The sequence below is a fragment of the Anneissia japonica genome, unplaced genomic scaffold (assembly GCF_011630105.1).
Source record: "Anneissia japonica isolate Jap-2015-1 unplaced genomic scaffold, ASM1163010v1 scaffold287754_len4335492_cov202, whole genome shotgun sequence".
Lineage (NCBI taxonomy): Eukaryota > Metazoa > Echinodermata > Crinoidea > Comatulida > Comatulidae > Anneissia > Anneissia japonica.
This window is the reverse complement of record NW_022705543.1, coordinates 3335574-3351260: the sequence shown is the minus strand read 5'-3', so window position 1 is coordinate 3351260 and position 15687 is coordinate 3335574. Positions and strand designations below refer to the sequence as shown.

The 15687-nt window shown below is 36.8% G+C and overlaps 3 protein-coding genes across 3 annotated transcripts in view; 1 reads left to right on the top strand and 2 right to left on the bottom strand.

Moving 5' to 3' along the window:
• The window catches only part of LOC117105856 (aldo-keto reductase family 1 member B1-like), a 6185-nt gene extending 1218 nt beyond the window's left edge, over positions 1-4967 (bottom strand). Inside the window, exons 1-2 of the mRNA XM_033247167.1 lie at positions 4773-4967; positions 10-177 (exon numbers count right to left, since the gene is read on the bottom strand). Coding sequence (XP_033103058.1) covers positions 10-177; positions 4773-4841 — 237 coding nt within the window. The 5' untranslated portion in view covers positions 4842-4967. The remainder of the gene's footprint in view (positions 1-9; positions 178-4772) is intronic.
• Positions 4968-8498: 3531 nt separating this feature from the next.
• On the bottom strand, positions 8499-12806 carry LOC117105830 (low-density lipoprotein receptor-related protein 8-like). The gene is made up of 3 exons (XM_033247127.1): positions 12658-12806; positions 11934-12089; positions 8499-10261 (listed from the first exon to the last, which is right to left on the bottom strand). Exons 1-3 carry the CDS (start codon positions 12716-12718, stop codon positions 10137-10139), a joined length of 342 nt encoding a protein of 113 aa, XP_033103018.1. The 5' UTR covers positions 12719-12806; the 3' UTR covers positions 8499-10136.
• Positions 12807-14736: 1930 nt separating this feature from the next.
• The window catches only part of LOC117105628 (low-density lipoprotein receptor-like), a 2346-nt gene continuing 1395 nt past the window's right edge, over positions 14737-15687 (top strand). Inside the window, exons 1-2 of the mRNA XM_033246806.1 lie at positions 14737-14893; positions 15364-15540. Of these exons, the coding sequence (XP_033102697.1) occupies positions 14833-14893; positions 15364-15540 (238 nt within the window). The 5' untranslated portion in view covers positions 14737-14832. The remainder of the gene's footprint in view (positions 14894-15363; positions 15541-15687) is intronic.

Genomic DNA, 15687 nt, shown 5'->3' with positions numbered 1-15687 from the left:
CAATTTTACCTTGCTGGTGATAAATAGGTCTTCCCTCTTTACTGTGCCATCATCAATCTTAGCCTTCAAAGCTGTACCAACTTCTTGTTCATTCTGGTAAGCGCAGGCACAATCGATGTGTCGGTAGCCACAGTCAATGGCAGCTTTAACAGCATTTTCTACCTCCCCTGGCTTAGACTGAAGAAATGAATGCATATCAAGTGAAAATGTATTTAATTTCAATTAACTACAGCCTACTAATAAAAAATATTATTTATATTAAATCTCATGATCAAGTTTATCATAGCTCTCACACCATAAAGCAGTTTGTCTTAGTTCATGATCAGACTGTATAGTAAGGCTTGCACGGGTAATACAGTTGAACCCAAGAATTTGGCATGTAAAATAAGATTGACTTAGAAATTATCCGAGTTAGGCAAAGTTGACTTAGGCAAGTGTAATTGTATACCCCTGCACAAAAATTAGGTCAATAATTTGCACTTTGAAAAATAAAAGCCGATTACGATTCAGCTCACTTATTTTCCTAGTGATTTTTCATGCAAATAAACAAAACATGCAAAAAAAAAAAAACCAAAAACAAAACTTTCCAGTGTGGGTTCATAAATACAATGCATTCAAATATGTGCTGATGTTGTTATTGACTTGCCTGGTAAGGAGTAAAAAGTGCTTAAAACAAGAAAAAAAATACCACCACAATAATTTATGCAATAAACAAGATTCTACTTCTATGCCTCCTAGCTAGCCTATTTGTTCCGTTCTTTGTTTTTGATGTGCTTTGAAATTTACTGTATTATCATACTTTATATTATTGGCTGGCCTAACACAAGTTTTGGTTGATCTTTTAAACCGAATGTACTTTCAGGACCATTGCCTTTTTCCTTGTTAACATGTTAAATTACTATTATTATCAATTATTCCAATATTATTATTGCTGGTACGACGGCCGCCGTACCAATATTCTGATATGATGTTTTAAAATATAAGCCTATTTGTTAATGTAATCCTAGATGGAGCTGAGATTATTATGTTTTGAACTCTCACGCAGTACCAATCAATAAATGCTTCCGTCGCCCCTGTTAAGTGCTCAATTTCATTATTTTCTACTGTTTATCTAAGAAAAGATGAAAGTAATAAATGTTGTTGAAATGAAATATTTTTGTTTAACATGAGAATACAACTTAGAGCTAGTTCTTGAATTGGATAAGCTTACTGATAATGAAGCTTTGATTTGCATGGTTTTCACCACAGTAGGCCAGTCTAGGGGGCCTAGGCTAGGCCTACTACAGTACTACTACTACCACCACTACTACTACTACTAGGCCCAGGGCTAGCTAGGCATAGTACTACTAATACTACAACTAGAAATTGCAAATTGCAAGTGAAGTGCTGCGAAGTAAAACTGCATAAAATGTTCTAAACAAAATTATTTTTTGCGAGTCAAGTGAAAATATTAAATAATAAAAATATAACAAATAATATGAGACACGACCCATTGTCTATATTAGAACAGCGTTGGTACCGTGTACAATAGTGTTTTGCTGCAGTGACATCTCGCTGCTGGCGACTCGCTGCTGCTGGCCGATGACTCGCTGCTGGCGAATCGATCTGCGCATGTGTATAAAATGGTATTTATTTCCGAAAACACTATTATTCCAGTCTACAACAAGCGTCGCCTAAATGTAATAATTAGCACGTTGAAATAGGCTAGTAAATAATTTTAACTGGGTTCGTAAATAATATTGGCCTCAAAATATTGTGGCTGAGACATGAGCCGATTAAACGTAGAAATAGGAAACCTAGAAATATAGTAAAAAAGCTGAATAGTACTCCAGCGTCGCGACATGCGGACGTTGGTACGAGTAGGTTAGTCTACAAACGTCGCCTAAAGTAATTGATTTTACCCGGCAGAACGAAAGAAGGAAACTCCGCTTTTCAGTTGTCTTAGGCACAGGTTTTTTGACAAAAAATGACCTTTCAGAGGTCAAATTGCTGTCAAGAATATGAATTGGCTGCTTCGCAGCAACTACTACCAAAGATACTAGAAATACAAGATAGAGTTCTCGCATTGTAAAAATGAGGCAGAAGTCGTGCCCAACGTAGGCGCCCTTCTTTTTAACCATGCAAGTTTCCTATACTTCGTGCCCAACGTACAGGGCGCCCTTCTGTTGCTAAGTATATCCAGACGCAAAAGGCGCCCTTCCTTTTCCACTAATGGAGTAAAACTTTTTCACTAAGAGGGCGTCCGGCCATGCGATTCTGCGCTGTATTGTTGTTTTATGCTTTACTGATTCATGATTATGCTTTAATTGTTTTGTGTATTATTTGGATAATAGCAATGATTTCTACCGCCACCAAGGAGGTTATGTATTCACCGATGTCACTGTCTGGGTGTCTATTCCAGTTTGTTTTTATATCTAGTATCTTTGTTGAGAATTGATAATAAAATACGCGACGACTTGGTAACGAAAGTTTGGCACAAGTTTTTTTTAGATCCATCTGTAGGGGGCGTCCCATTTTTTGTATTCTACCTTGCATTTCGGTGGAACACGTGGAACACTTTTTTTGTGTGGAGAACTCTATCTTGTATTTCTAGTATCTTTGCTACTACTACAACTGTACTACTACTACTAGCTCTACCTAGCCTAGGCCCGGCCAGCATAGGCCTAGTTAAGTTAGGTTAGGATAGGCCCGGCCTAACTCCTAGGTATTTGCTCTAAATAAAACTAAAAGATAACTAGAGAATGTGTCTACCTCATAGGCCTAGGCTGGGCCCTAGCTAGGCATTGGCGAGGGCTATCGAATGCGTCTCTAGGCAACCACTAACATCAATGGAAGTAAAGTTTACTCCTATTGTACTGTACCACACTAGGCCTAGGCAGGGAGTTGTTCACTATAACAAATCCCTGGCCTAGGCCTAATATGTCTGGTAAGCCTGACCTAGCAAGGCCTACCTACCAGGCCTAGGCCTACTTTCTGTACTGGCCGTAAGCATATAGCCTAGCTGGCTAGTAGTGTAAGTTAAAGCCCCATTCCCGGCAAAATTTCACTAAAAATGACTTTTTTTTATAGAAAATATGCATTTGCATTACTCCAATTATTATAAATCATACTACTACTACTACTACTACTACTACTACTACTACTACTACTACTACTACTACTACTACTACTACTACTACTACTACTACTACTACTACTACTACTACTACTACTACTACTACTACTACTACTACTACTACTACTACTACTACTACTACTACTACTACTACTACTACTACTACTACTACTACTACTACTACTACTACTACTACTACTACTACTACTACTACTACTACTACTACTACTACTACTACTACTACTACTACTACTACTACTACTACTACTACTACTACTACTACTACTACTACTACTACTACTACTACTACTACTACTACTACTACTACTACTACTACTACTACTACTACTACTACTACTACTACTACTACTACTACTACTACTACTAACTACTACTAGTACAACTGTACTACTACTACTACTACTACTACTATGTATAGTACTACTACTACTAGCTCTACCTAGCCTAGGCCCGGCCAGCATAGGCCTAGTTAAGTTAGGTTAGGATAGGCCCGGCCTAACCCCTAGGTATTTGCTCTAAATAAAACTAAAAGATAAATAGAGAATGTGTCTACCTCATAGGCCTAGGCTGGGCCCTAGCTAGGCATTGGCGAGGGCTATCGAATGCGTCTCTAGGCAACCACTAACATCAATGGAAGTAAAGTTTACTCCTATTGTACTGTACCACACTAGGCCTAGGCAGGGAGTTGTTCACTATAACAAATCCCTGGCCTAGGCCTAAATATGTCTGGTAAGCCTGACCTAGCAAGGCCTACCTACCAGGCCTAGGCCTACTTTCTGTACCGGCCGTAAGCATATAGCCTAGCTGGCTAGTAGTGTAGTTAAAACCCCATTCCCGGCAAATTTCACTAAAAATGACTTTTTTTAGAAAATATGCATTTGCATTACTCCAATTATTATAAATCATGGAAAAATATTGGCATGAATTTTAGTTTTACGCAAAAGAATAAAAAAAAAGAGAAATACAGACTATTTCTCATAAAATATTACCATTTTATCGACGAATTCATCGTTACTAGGCAAATTCAGAGGTTGTAGATCGCATCCACTGGAATACTCTCGCTTTTACGTATACTTTATACAGTCAATAAATTGCGCCCTCTCTAAGGAGATTACTTTTTGTACTTCGCATCTCGCACAATGCGGTCGTTCGGTTAGGCTGAGATAATGTTTGTTAAGTGTCAAAATCTCAGTCAGAATCAGTTTTTTAACAAATTTGAAATAATATCTATGAAATATTATATTTCACAAGTGTCAATACTAGCAACGGAAAATATCATGTCGGCCGTTTTTATGTGTGATAACAGAACCTAAATCGAGGTAAGGCTAGGCGTAGCCTAGCAGCGTTGGATAGGCTAATGTTTTCGGCGCCTACGATATTTCTTCTCACGACCTATCGCAAAATCAACATGAAAAATTCATCCGCAACACAAAAAATCAAATTTCAGTCTTATTTTACATTTTTTTCATTCTTAGGAATGTCTAAATTCAGTTAAACTAGCAATTCCGTATTATATTTATAAATCTTTATAACATTATACAAAAATTAGATTTTTCTTAAAAATTGAAATTTTGCCGGGAATGGGGCTTTAAGTAGAGGAGGAGTAAGTAAGCCTCCTAATAAATACAATACAAACCTGCCAAGTGCCTAATCCAATGATGGGCATAGATGCACCACTTTGGAGTCTCACTGCGTATTGCGACATTACTAGCAGAAAGACAGGTCTATAACCTAAAAATTGATGATAAACCAACGTTAGCCTCGCGATATAACACACGTTCGTCTCGCGGCATAAAATGCAAAATCATCGACTCCAAAACCACACACGACGTCAAGCTGACCTGACAAAGGTCATTCCAGGTACGCAAAAAATCATTTCCAGCGCTTACAGGGCGCAAAGGTCAATTTACATATTTCTACAAAACAAAAAGAAAAAAAGTTAGAACTCAATATGAAATAGCGTATCAATTATATGCGTAATACATACATACATACATACACACATTCATAAATGTATATATATTGTCTCTTATACACATCTAGATGTGTATAAGAGACAGGGTGCACAAAACGAACATTTGAGTAGATACAGAACATTTATTAATTTTTTCTGCGAAGTGAGTCACAATATCGGTAAAATTAATGTTGAAATGAAGAATATAATTTCAGTCTAATGTTAGTGCAAAATATCATTAGGCGCCTAGAATTTCGATGCCAGAGTTATAACCTTTGATGTCCCGAGATGTGCGTCCTTCTATATATAGTTGGTTCCACGTATGTTTCACAGAAATATATAATAAAAAACAAATACGAAAAAGAAACGCCTGTGTCCTTTCTCAGCGTTATACGTATGACTGAAAAAATACAGAACAGATGAACTAAAAACTGTAAGACATAAGGCGAGATAAATTCTAAGATAAAAGGCACGCCATAGGAACTGAGAGGTAATAAACAGTCGGCAACATAAAAAACGTTGGCTGTTATTATTATTATTATTATTATTATTATTATTACTATTATTATTAATCTAACTTATATTTGTTTATATCATGTTTGTGCTTCTCAGAATACATATATTATTTTTATTATATTTTAATATATATTCCTAATGCTATTGTTTTGTAAGAAGGTCAATGTCAGATATATTAAATAGGCCTATATGTTAATACAATTGGCTAATAGGCCTACGCACTCGCAGGGTAACAATGATTAACACACATGGACTACTGTAAGTCGATGTCACACAGCTGATTCGAGGCCAATGGATAGATTGTAAGTCACTCAATTTTATTGCAACATACATGCACTGTTTTTGTGTTGAGAATGGTGACGACAGTGGGAGGGGGAAGGACAGAATGGACATTTCCCCCTCCAGTCGGACAGGCCTGGACCCCCGTCCCGTCATCTGACGCACGACTAGGTCGTCGGATCAAAAATATACAAAAATAATAATTTGTTTCTGACTGCCAATCACTAATAAAAAGCACATTTTGAACCATACTATAATAAGCCATAAAAACTCCACTGTGAACCTTACAAGGGAGTTCCTATCTGGGCCGTCGACCGAGGCTTTTTCTGCCCCTCGGACCCCTCAGTCAGGCATGTCGGACCTCTTGTCGGCAAATTTCCAGCGCCACTGCTGTGCTGTTGAGAAGTGTACTGAAACGTTATTGTCATTAGTGGCGTATCTACAGTATCTACGAAACCCGACAGACACAGACCCCCACTAGAAATTCGCTAAGCAAAGCAGATAGCAAAAAATCACCCTTTTTGCTAGAGCTTTCCCCACGTAACCTTCGCACCCTCTTATAATTGCCAATGCCAATAAGTTCACGAAGAAGAAGCATGTGATGATTATTATTATGTAACAGTTGCTGTATCTTAATGGGAGATTCGCGTGATGGTGGTGGTGTAGGAGCCTTAGGTTAGGAGAAATTTATCACCAAAGCCAGATCCCCACCCCCCTCCCTCGTATAGACGAGCAACAAATTCACTACCGGTAGGCTACCTTTCGTGCAGAGGATAGATCGTTAAATTTCAAAGCACTCGTGATTTTAGTCGTAGGTGGGAAGCAGAAGACAGCTGTAGGCCTTTTAGGTCATTAAACATTGACTCACTCTAACATGATATTTATTCTCTTATTCAGGTTATTTTTTAATCGACATGGAACAATGTAGATGCCGATATTGATTGGTAATGTTCATAATTCTAATATATTTCAGTTCAGTTTTCAAATTAATTATCTTCATTGGCATTTGCTCTTCTTGTATTTTTTCACATGGTGTTAAAATACAGTAGGTGTGTTTGAATGAAAATAATTAGTTGAAACGGATTCTTTATTTGATTTGAATCTGTAATTTCAATATTTCATTCATTATTAAAACATCATCAATTCCGAATTATTATTAATAAGAACAAAATCAATATTGTTTCGCTCAGTATGTTTGGAGTGTGAATTTGCTCTTAATACAATCAGTAAATCACATGGTTTTTACATAGCTTGTTTATTTAGTATTTAATTAAAAGTTTTTAATAAAGTGGAATCTCGAATGCGATAATATATAATAGCTAGAGAATACAAGCATATTTTGCCAATTTTGCCAAACAGTAGGTGTGTTTGAATGAAAATAATTAGTTGAAACGGATCCTTTATTTGATTTGAATCTGTAATTTCAATATTTCATTCATTATTAAAACATCATCAATACCGAATTATTTAAAAAATAAGAACAAAATCAATATTGTTTCGCTTAGTATGTTTGGAGTGTGAATTTGCTCTTAATACAATCAGTAAATCACATGGTTTTTACATAGCCTGTTTATTTAGTATTTAATTAAAAGTTTTTAATAAAGTGGAATCTCGAATGCGATAATATTTAATAGCTAGAGAATACAAGCATATTTTGCCAATTTTGCAATCTTTTACTAATTTAAAAAAGACCATATTATTTTCCAAGAGTCTGGGTGCCATATTTTGGTGAGGCTGAGCTTGATTTGGTGACCTTTCTGCCTGACTCTTGCGAGACGTTACGGTACGGTACCCCATATCGTGTAGCCTAAAATTGAATGTAAACATAGGCTTGGTGTAACCCATATGTATGCAAACATCCCCCGAAAACCGATAGTAAAACAACTGATATCGAATTCTGAGTCGGTATATTGATAAGATTAGTCCTGAATGCCGTTATGCACAGTGAGGGTCATCTTCCTAGCCTATACAGTGGCCTACCAAAAAAAACATGAACTTATGCTTTGATAAATCACAGTCAAACGGCACTTCAAACTTCATATAAGCCTACTGTAAAAACAGCGTGGTGGACGCAATGTTTCCGTCTTTGGTGACACGTTTAAGAAATCTAAACGTATTTAGATAGGCCTACGGTATATCTTAATGTGCTTAGGATCTTGACCTGTTTAGAATTAGATGTGCTTAGGTATTTGACATCGTGATGTCAAATACCTTAGCACATCTTGCTAAACACGTCATAAACCTAAACACGTTTAGCTTCTAAACGTTCACCAAAGACATGACAACATTGCGGGGAGCTTTGCGTTTAAATCATCCACGATGGTTTTACAGTGATATAGGCCTACTGGGTACACATTGGTTTGATATTATTTTGATTCGACTTATAAATTGTTTAGGGTTATAAAGGAATACGTCATCATTATCATCATCCTATTATTCCCCCCCCCCCCACTTTTTTTTATTGATCTTTATCAATTCACCAATTCATCATCACCATATTTCTTGGTTTTATCAACATTTTATTCAACATCATTGAATTTACCTGAAAATAATAATTTCCATTTCCATAAAGAAACTGATTCTCCATAATAGAAGTATCAAAATAACACAAAATTATATGTACTTTATATTGATTTATTATCTTCATTTAATAGATACAATAATATAACTATCTGTAACAACCACATAAAATTATAATCTTAATCTGCCATAAGATTTGTATTAAAAGATAGAATAAGTTCATTTATGCCTGTAGGCCCAGGGGAAATCTGTATGCTGAAGATATAATAACGGCAAGGTAACTTATTTTCCGTTTGCAATATAATCATATCACTGATTTCTATGCTACGGCTATCCATGCATTATTTATAAGATACATACAAGAGATATTTTTGACGCCTATTGTTGAGAGTTCAAAACAAAGTCAATAACATAAATTGAGAAATGTGTATCATTAACTAAACCACATGTTCACAATCTATGGTTAAAAACGCATTCACACCGAATCTAAATTGTCTGATTGGAAAACCCTGGGCCGGATCGAGGATTTGGCGGTAGGGGTGCATGCAAGGGCGCAGATCTGTTTTGGAAGGTGGTGGGGTGGAGGGACATTTTGGAGGTGAAAATTTGAGGAAATAGTGTCTTTAGATGGCCGGAAATGACACTATAGTAAATTCATCATCAGACCATCATTAAATAGTCTAAATGAAGCGCCAGCAAATCTCTCATGATCTTTAATCATGTATTTTCGGCAACTACAGAGATCTAATTAATATGAGTGATGTTTATAAAACTTAAAAACAGTGTCTTTGATGTACTTACTTTACCTACTTCAAAACCATGAGTCCACACTCATCTCAGTTGGGGTTGAGGTGGAAAAAGTTTGGGGAATATTTACCTCTCGATTGCTGGTTATGACACTCTTATATAGTAAAATTCATCATTATCATCGATCTAATTAATCGCTGTGATGTACCATAGAAAATAAAACTTTTGTCTTTGATGTATTTACTTTACCTACTTCATGTGCCGAAAACCAATCTTATTTTTTGCACGCCTTTTCTCATACTTACTCAAAATATAGGCCTAATAAATGCACGCGCACGCGAGTCGTGTACACCTATGGTAATTCAGATGTTTGTGGGCAGAGATACCGGTATCGTGCTATAAAATAAGATGTAGGCCTACTCTGGCTGTACAGCGTTCTTTCGTTAAAATCTGGATCATTTGTGCAGTTTATTTCAACAATTTTCAGGCATCTTCTTGACTCACGAAAAGTGAGAGGGACCAACCCATCCCCTTAAAAAATATGTGGGGGAGGGGGGTTTCCACACTGACCCGCGCCCATTGGTGCGTGAGAGTCCACTCCACCTCAGCACCAACATGGCTGGGGCCGAGGCTGAGGTGCGAACATTTTAAGAATTTGGACCCCTGGGTGTCCGGAAATTGCACTCTCCTACCTTAAAAATCTTACCAATAATTCATATCAACAATGTAATACAACAATAATTTTTCTTACGACAATCTGCACCCCTCCCCCTTGCATCCGCCGCAGAAATACTACTGAACCGATCAGAAAATCGAATCAATATACTATTGGCCTACTGCAAGAATGGGGTAGTTTCGTTCAGTCAAGGATAGTTTAACGAGGCCGATGCGAGAAGTTCTGGGTTAAGTGGCTGGAAGAACATTGGTCCCCGTTTCAAGAATGAGGTACAAATAATTGAGGTTATATTTGCTCCGTTTAAACTTCTAGGCGGAACAGTTATTTTCGTCGCTTCCGTCAGAACAGTCGGGTATATCGTTGCAAACTTTGCCACCATCAATGCACATACCGTTGTTGCATACGAACGGTTTGAAGAAATCTTTACACGATTCTGAGAAAAAAAAGTATATTTAATTAATAATACACATCACTTACTTATAAAGGAAATCAAGAAACAATGTTTGCGTATCGTAATAAAGGGAAATATATACGAATTCTGGCAAAAAAGGTGATATTTAAATATCACCTATAATATTACCTTTCCAATCAGCTATCTCCCCTACCTAGGACGCACTGATTATCATGATTACAATAATTGTCATGCAACATTTTAAAATGATGTAGCGTCATGGTGAGATTCGCGTGATGGTGGTGGAGGTGTAGTAGGCTTAAGAAAATTTATACCGGTACTCAGAGCCGGATTCCCACAGGGGCGGCGCCAAAAATTCCCCGACGAGGGGTCTAAGCTCCCCGACAAGAGGTTCACTTCTTCCCCACCCACCATCGGGGAAGCCTAGCCGACCCCCCCCCCCCCAACAGCTCGGGGAAAAATATAAATTTGTCGGGGAAATTTTTTATCAAAGACCAATAAATTTTGTGTTAAATATGGGATTCTTTTATAAAGAGGATAATTTGATAGAAAACCTAGCATATTAAAAGTCCCCCTGTCGGAGGTACCAGTAACCGTCGGGAAGAGCTGGCGCCACCACTTCAACCCATACGATCGCAATAGTATACAACACCTCGCAGTGTGTAGCACTGCTCGCAGTCTTTAATCCCTAAAATTTTACAGCTTAGTAAGTCATATTTTAATTGTAGGCCTACATTCGGCGCTCGGGAATTTATTTCCCCCCGCTTACAGCTTAGTAAGGCATATTTTAATTGTAGGCCTACTTTCGGCGCTCGAGATTTGATTTTCCCCCGCTTACAGCTTAGTAAGGAATATTTTCATTGTAGGCCTACTTTCGGCGCTCGAGATTTGATTTTTCCCCGACGACCTTGCTGGAAATTCTCCGACAGGGGAGTCCAAGCAGGGGTCCAGAGGAACTTTATACTTTAGTTTACAGGCCGATAAATATATAGGCTCCGCAGTTCCTCCTGTCTCTTATACACATCTAGATTGATCGCTGTCTCTTATACACATCTAGATGTGTATAAGAGACGTCAGCTACACTTCATCAGACAATGAACTGCGGATGTTGTCAGTTCCTGTCGCTAAGCCAATAATGATACAAGAATGATAATAATAATGGGTGTGTGTTACTGAAAAGTTTGCAAATAAAGTTTACACGTCTCGTGAAAGTATCCATAGGTAAGTGTGTGTGTGTGTGCATTATTGACGTCATGGATTAGGGGAAATATAGCCGATCACTTAATACCGTACTTCTTGGTATTTGTATAATAATTCTATGAAGTGAAAAACCCAACGAAACCAATATGCTTATTCGAACGTTATCTTTTGTATCGTTGAAAGTACAAAGACCTACTAATATTAAAACCCTGGACAAGACACTGCAATTAGTATTAAAACTGAAGGCTAACCAATTATTAAATTCATATGATATAATAATGTAATATTATAATGTAATATATATATAATAATATATATATATATATGTATATATAATATTAAACTATACAACTATAAGTAGCCTGTAAGTTCCAATAAATAAATTGTAAAGCACTAGTTCGATTTCTCCGATGATTCCAGGTATTCCTCAAGGCATAGCGGCAGAGACCTGTATCATATAAGTAAATGATCATGTTGTAAATTTAGGACCTACCTTTCCACTCGTCGAGACATTTCTCAGGTTGTTCATCACTTTTGTCAATGCAGTCTACTTGTGAATCGCACTCCCATTCGGTGAATATGCATTCCTTGGATGTTGCACATTCGAATACACTTGGTAAAAGTGTCTTCAGGCTATCGCAATCCATAGCTAAAAGCAAAAACAACATTTACTGCTGCTGCTTGCTGCTACTACTAATGCTGATGTTACTATAATAATACTACTTTACTTTTTTAATAAGGTTACTGATGCTGAAATTGCTTAAAAAATTAGAACAAAATTAAGCACAAAAATTCGTAAAATTCGTTTGGGCTTTTCTGTACCTTCTGTGCGCAGTAGGAGTGGCTATGTAATAAGCCTAGCCTCTATGTTATTGTACAGTAGGCATACAATAATTTTCTATATTTAAAATTGGGTAAAATAAGAATATTTTGAGCCCGGAATCAGCAAAAATAAGAACTTCGAGCTTGTGCAAAATTATACTGGTTCTTCTATAAAAAGTACACTACTACTACAACTACTCACTAGACCTGTACTACTAGTAACTGCTATTATGAAGTAAGAATTAATAATGATAAGATACCAAATACCAATTATAATAATAATGGTATTAATAATTAACAACAAATATAAAAAAATATATAAATAATTATTATAAGAACAGTAAGATTATTTTTATTAATAGAAATGATTCAATAGTGTCAATCAGTTTGCTTACCTTTGCCATGAGCGAAAAACATGATAATAAAGATGACCGTACTCAAACCAACAATCCTCATGATGGTGACGTGATAAGTTGTTAGAGAAGATCAGCGAATCTACTTTAGATACAAACTCTATTAGCCCCGCAGCTTGAACACTGACTTTATATACGCTTAAATATGAGGGTGCGGTCGATTTATCTAGGTAAGTATCCCCTAATGAAAACAACACAGTGATTAGTTGCATATGGAGACTCAATAATCATGATAGATAAATCGTTTCGATGGCTTCTCAATAATTATGAGTTATACTTGAGTGTAAATGTGTGATCTATTTGTTAAGCAATTATAACATTTATACAGCATGGCGACAGAAAACAGGAATGGAGACAAAACTTGAGATTAATGCCGGTGAATATATTTTTTCCACTTAAACATAACGTCAAATATTTGTGTCCCATCTAACGGGAAATGGACGACAAATCCTCCGTCTTAGTTATTGTTGTTAATTTGTCAGACATTAAACAGCGTAAGTATACGTAAAATTACGAATGTTTGGGATATGCGCGTGTTCCTGACTATTAAATAAAACGTTCTGATTGGTTAGTTTGATTGAATCATAGGATGAAACAATGGTCTTAATCAGGACGTGAAAAAGAAAATCGTGATCGGCTATATGATTTTGAACCCAAGACTATGGGTGAAAGGCGAGCGTCTCATAAGTAATGAATATACATAGGGGAGTAATAACAGATAAAATGATCGATTTGTTGGGCGCTTTTTTTATGAGGGGACTTTTGGTCTTATCAATAAATAAGAAATGGTCCCCAATTATAAAATTAAATAAAAACATAATTTTTTAAATGCTGTAAAATACCATGTAGGAAAAATTGAATCAATAAATCAACATAAACTATATGTATATTTAAAAACTATTTAGCCTCGACCAAAATAATAGAACAACACAATGAATTTTAACTGTTCCGTGATATAAAATTGTAAATGGTAAAGGAGAGGGATCTGCGAGTGTGGATTCGAACCCGGAACCTTCTACTGTCTGGTCTAGGGAGTCTCCTTAACCACTGATCCATTGAGACTTTCGTTGCAAGTTCAAATCCAATAGACCTTTCCGCTAAGCTCCGCCCCTTGGATTTTGTTGCTAAGGTCCCACAAGACGGCAGTGTTAAAACATACGCGAACACGTGCGTTTGTGGGACAACACGTGTGTTTGTGAGACGCGCGCGTATTTCTAGCGTTGTTCCGATTAGTCGGTTGTTAAGTTTGATTGACACTCCGGAAAGGTCTATTGGAGGCAATTGATTTCACACTATGTATGCCGACACAACATTTGTATTCGACGGACACTGCGCGTGAACAGAGATCAATGTGACACCATATTTTAAGCATCTTATCAACGAGACCTCATCAGATACTTTTTTTATAATTTACTATAACAAAATGAAAGACATAAAAAGATAACCTATAAATCGTCTTGGGGTATGAAACGTTTTATAGATTGTAAACGGTAGGCTTAAATCTGATTCGAACACGGGACCTTATATTTAAGAAATACAAGCGGGCATACAATGAACACTTGTACCTGTGTTCTGATTAAAAAATAAACAGTGGTGGTGTGATAAGCAATGAATTACATTTTGGTTTGAGCACTGTGAGAAAGGGAATAATACTTTAGCTAAGTATCTTGTAGATTAGCTTTGAATGGTCGGTATTCAATAGTGCTGTATTTATGAGAATGAAGTTCCTACAGATATGTAAAAAAACAAAAACATATAATTACTGCAGATAATGAATTTGTTCATTTTTGAAGATATTGGTACTCAGTAATCCACTTGATGCCAATCTAAGGTTGGGATGCCTTTCCAAATCTCATTCCATACTTAATACCAGAGCCCTCTATGGCTGTACCATAAATTATGGTGTCACTGATTCTCTACACGTTGTTGCACGGATCTCCTAACACCCATCTCTAAAGGTTGGAACCATAATATGGAGCTCCCCATTGCCGTACCAACCCTGATGGTTTCACCTATTCCCTCGTTGCACCGAACCCTTTCAAGTTGCACTCATTTCTCTCACCCATCCACTCCATGGTGTACACATAATTTTCCTGCGGCACGGCTCACGCTCTACTAACCTGTAGGCCTATTCTTTTATTTCAGTTTATAAAGAAAATGGCAAAAACAGAGTTCCTCGTAGTTTTCCTTGTGACGCTTTGCATACAGTTCATTAACAGTAAGTTGCATTTGGCTTTTATTTTTACTTTGATGAATAATGTGAAAGTATGGCTAATACTGTAACTTTAAAAGCTGAAGTTTCGTATAGCCTCGAAATGATTGGCACGTAACGATTAAAAAAAAACAGGCCTATTAATTATCTGAGTACGGTTAAAACTTTATTTAAAATCTACACCTTTGAATCAGTGGCACACGTCATGTGCGGTGCGTTCTCAATAAAACGAAACAACTTTTAAGATTGCTTTGCAGTATTTGTCCAGGATTTGATATATTAGTTTTCAATTATGATTATGTATATACAAATCAGTGTTACCCAACTAAAAGTTTGATATCATGATTTCCTGGTATATTGAATTAAATTGACTGATTGTATTTCACGAAATACATCTACGTTGAATTGTTTTAATTTTGACAGTTTAGCCTCTAAACTGTCTATCGTTCACACATAATTGTTTTGTTTTGTTTCAGTTGACACCATGGCTATAGAGAGGACATGCGCGTATTGGTGGTCACTAGACTACGCTTTTAATTGTACGACATGGTCAACGCCAGAAACAGCATGCATTTACCGCGGCTACGAATGCGATTCCGTAATTGATTGTGAGGACGGAAGCGACGAAATTGATTGTGCAGAGGAACATGCACGTAAGTCGAATTAACAGGATTACGTTCTAGTAGTTTATACATTATATGCCTACAAATATAAAAAGCAATTTGTTAAACTAACTTCTATGACGGGCCCATCATAATCAAGGGATCTGGAATACCGCCTAGAAGTGGCAGTGGCAGAGG

Excerpts from the sequence above, each read along its gene's own strand:
- LOC117105830 (XM_033247127.1), bottom strand. The coding sequence starts at position 12,718 with ATGAGGATTGTTGGTTTGAGTACGGTCATCTTTATTATCATGTTTTTC. Across the intron at positions 12,090-12,657 it reads GTTTTTCGCTCATGGCAAAG|CTATGGATTGCGATAGCCTG; the intron begins GTAAGCAAACTG and ends TTTTGCTTTTAG. Across the intron at positions 10,262-11,933 it reads ATGTCTCGACGAGTGGAAAG|AATCGTGTAAAGATTTCTTC; the intron begins GTAGGTCCTAAA and ends TTTTTTTCTCAG.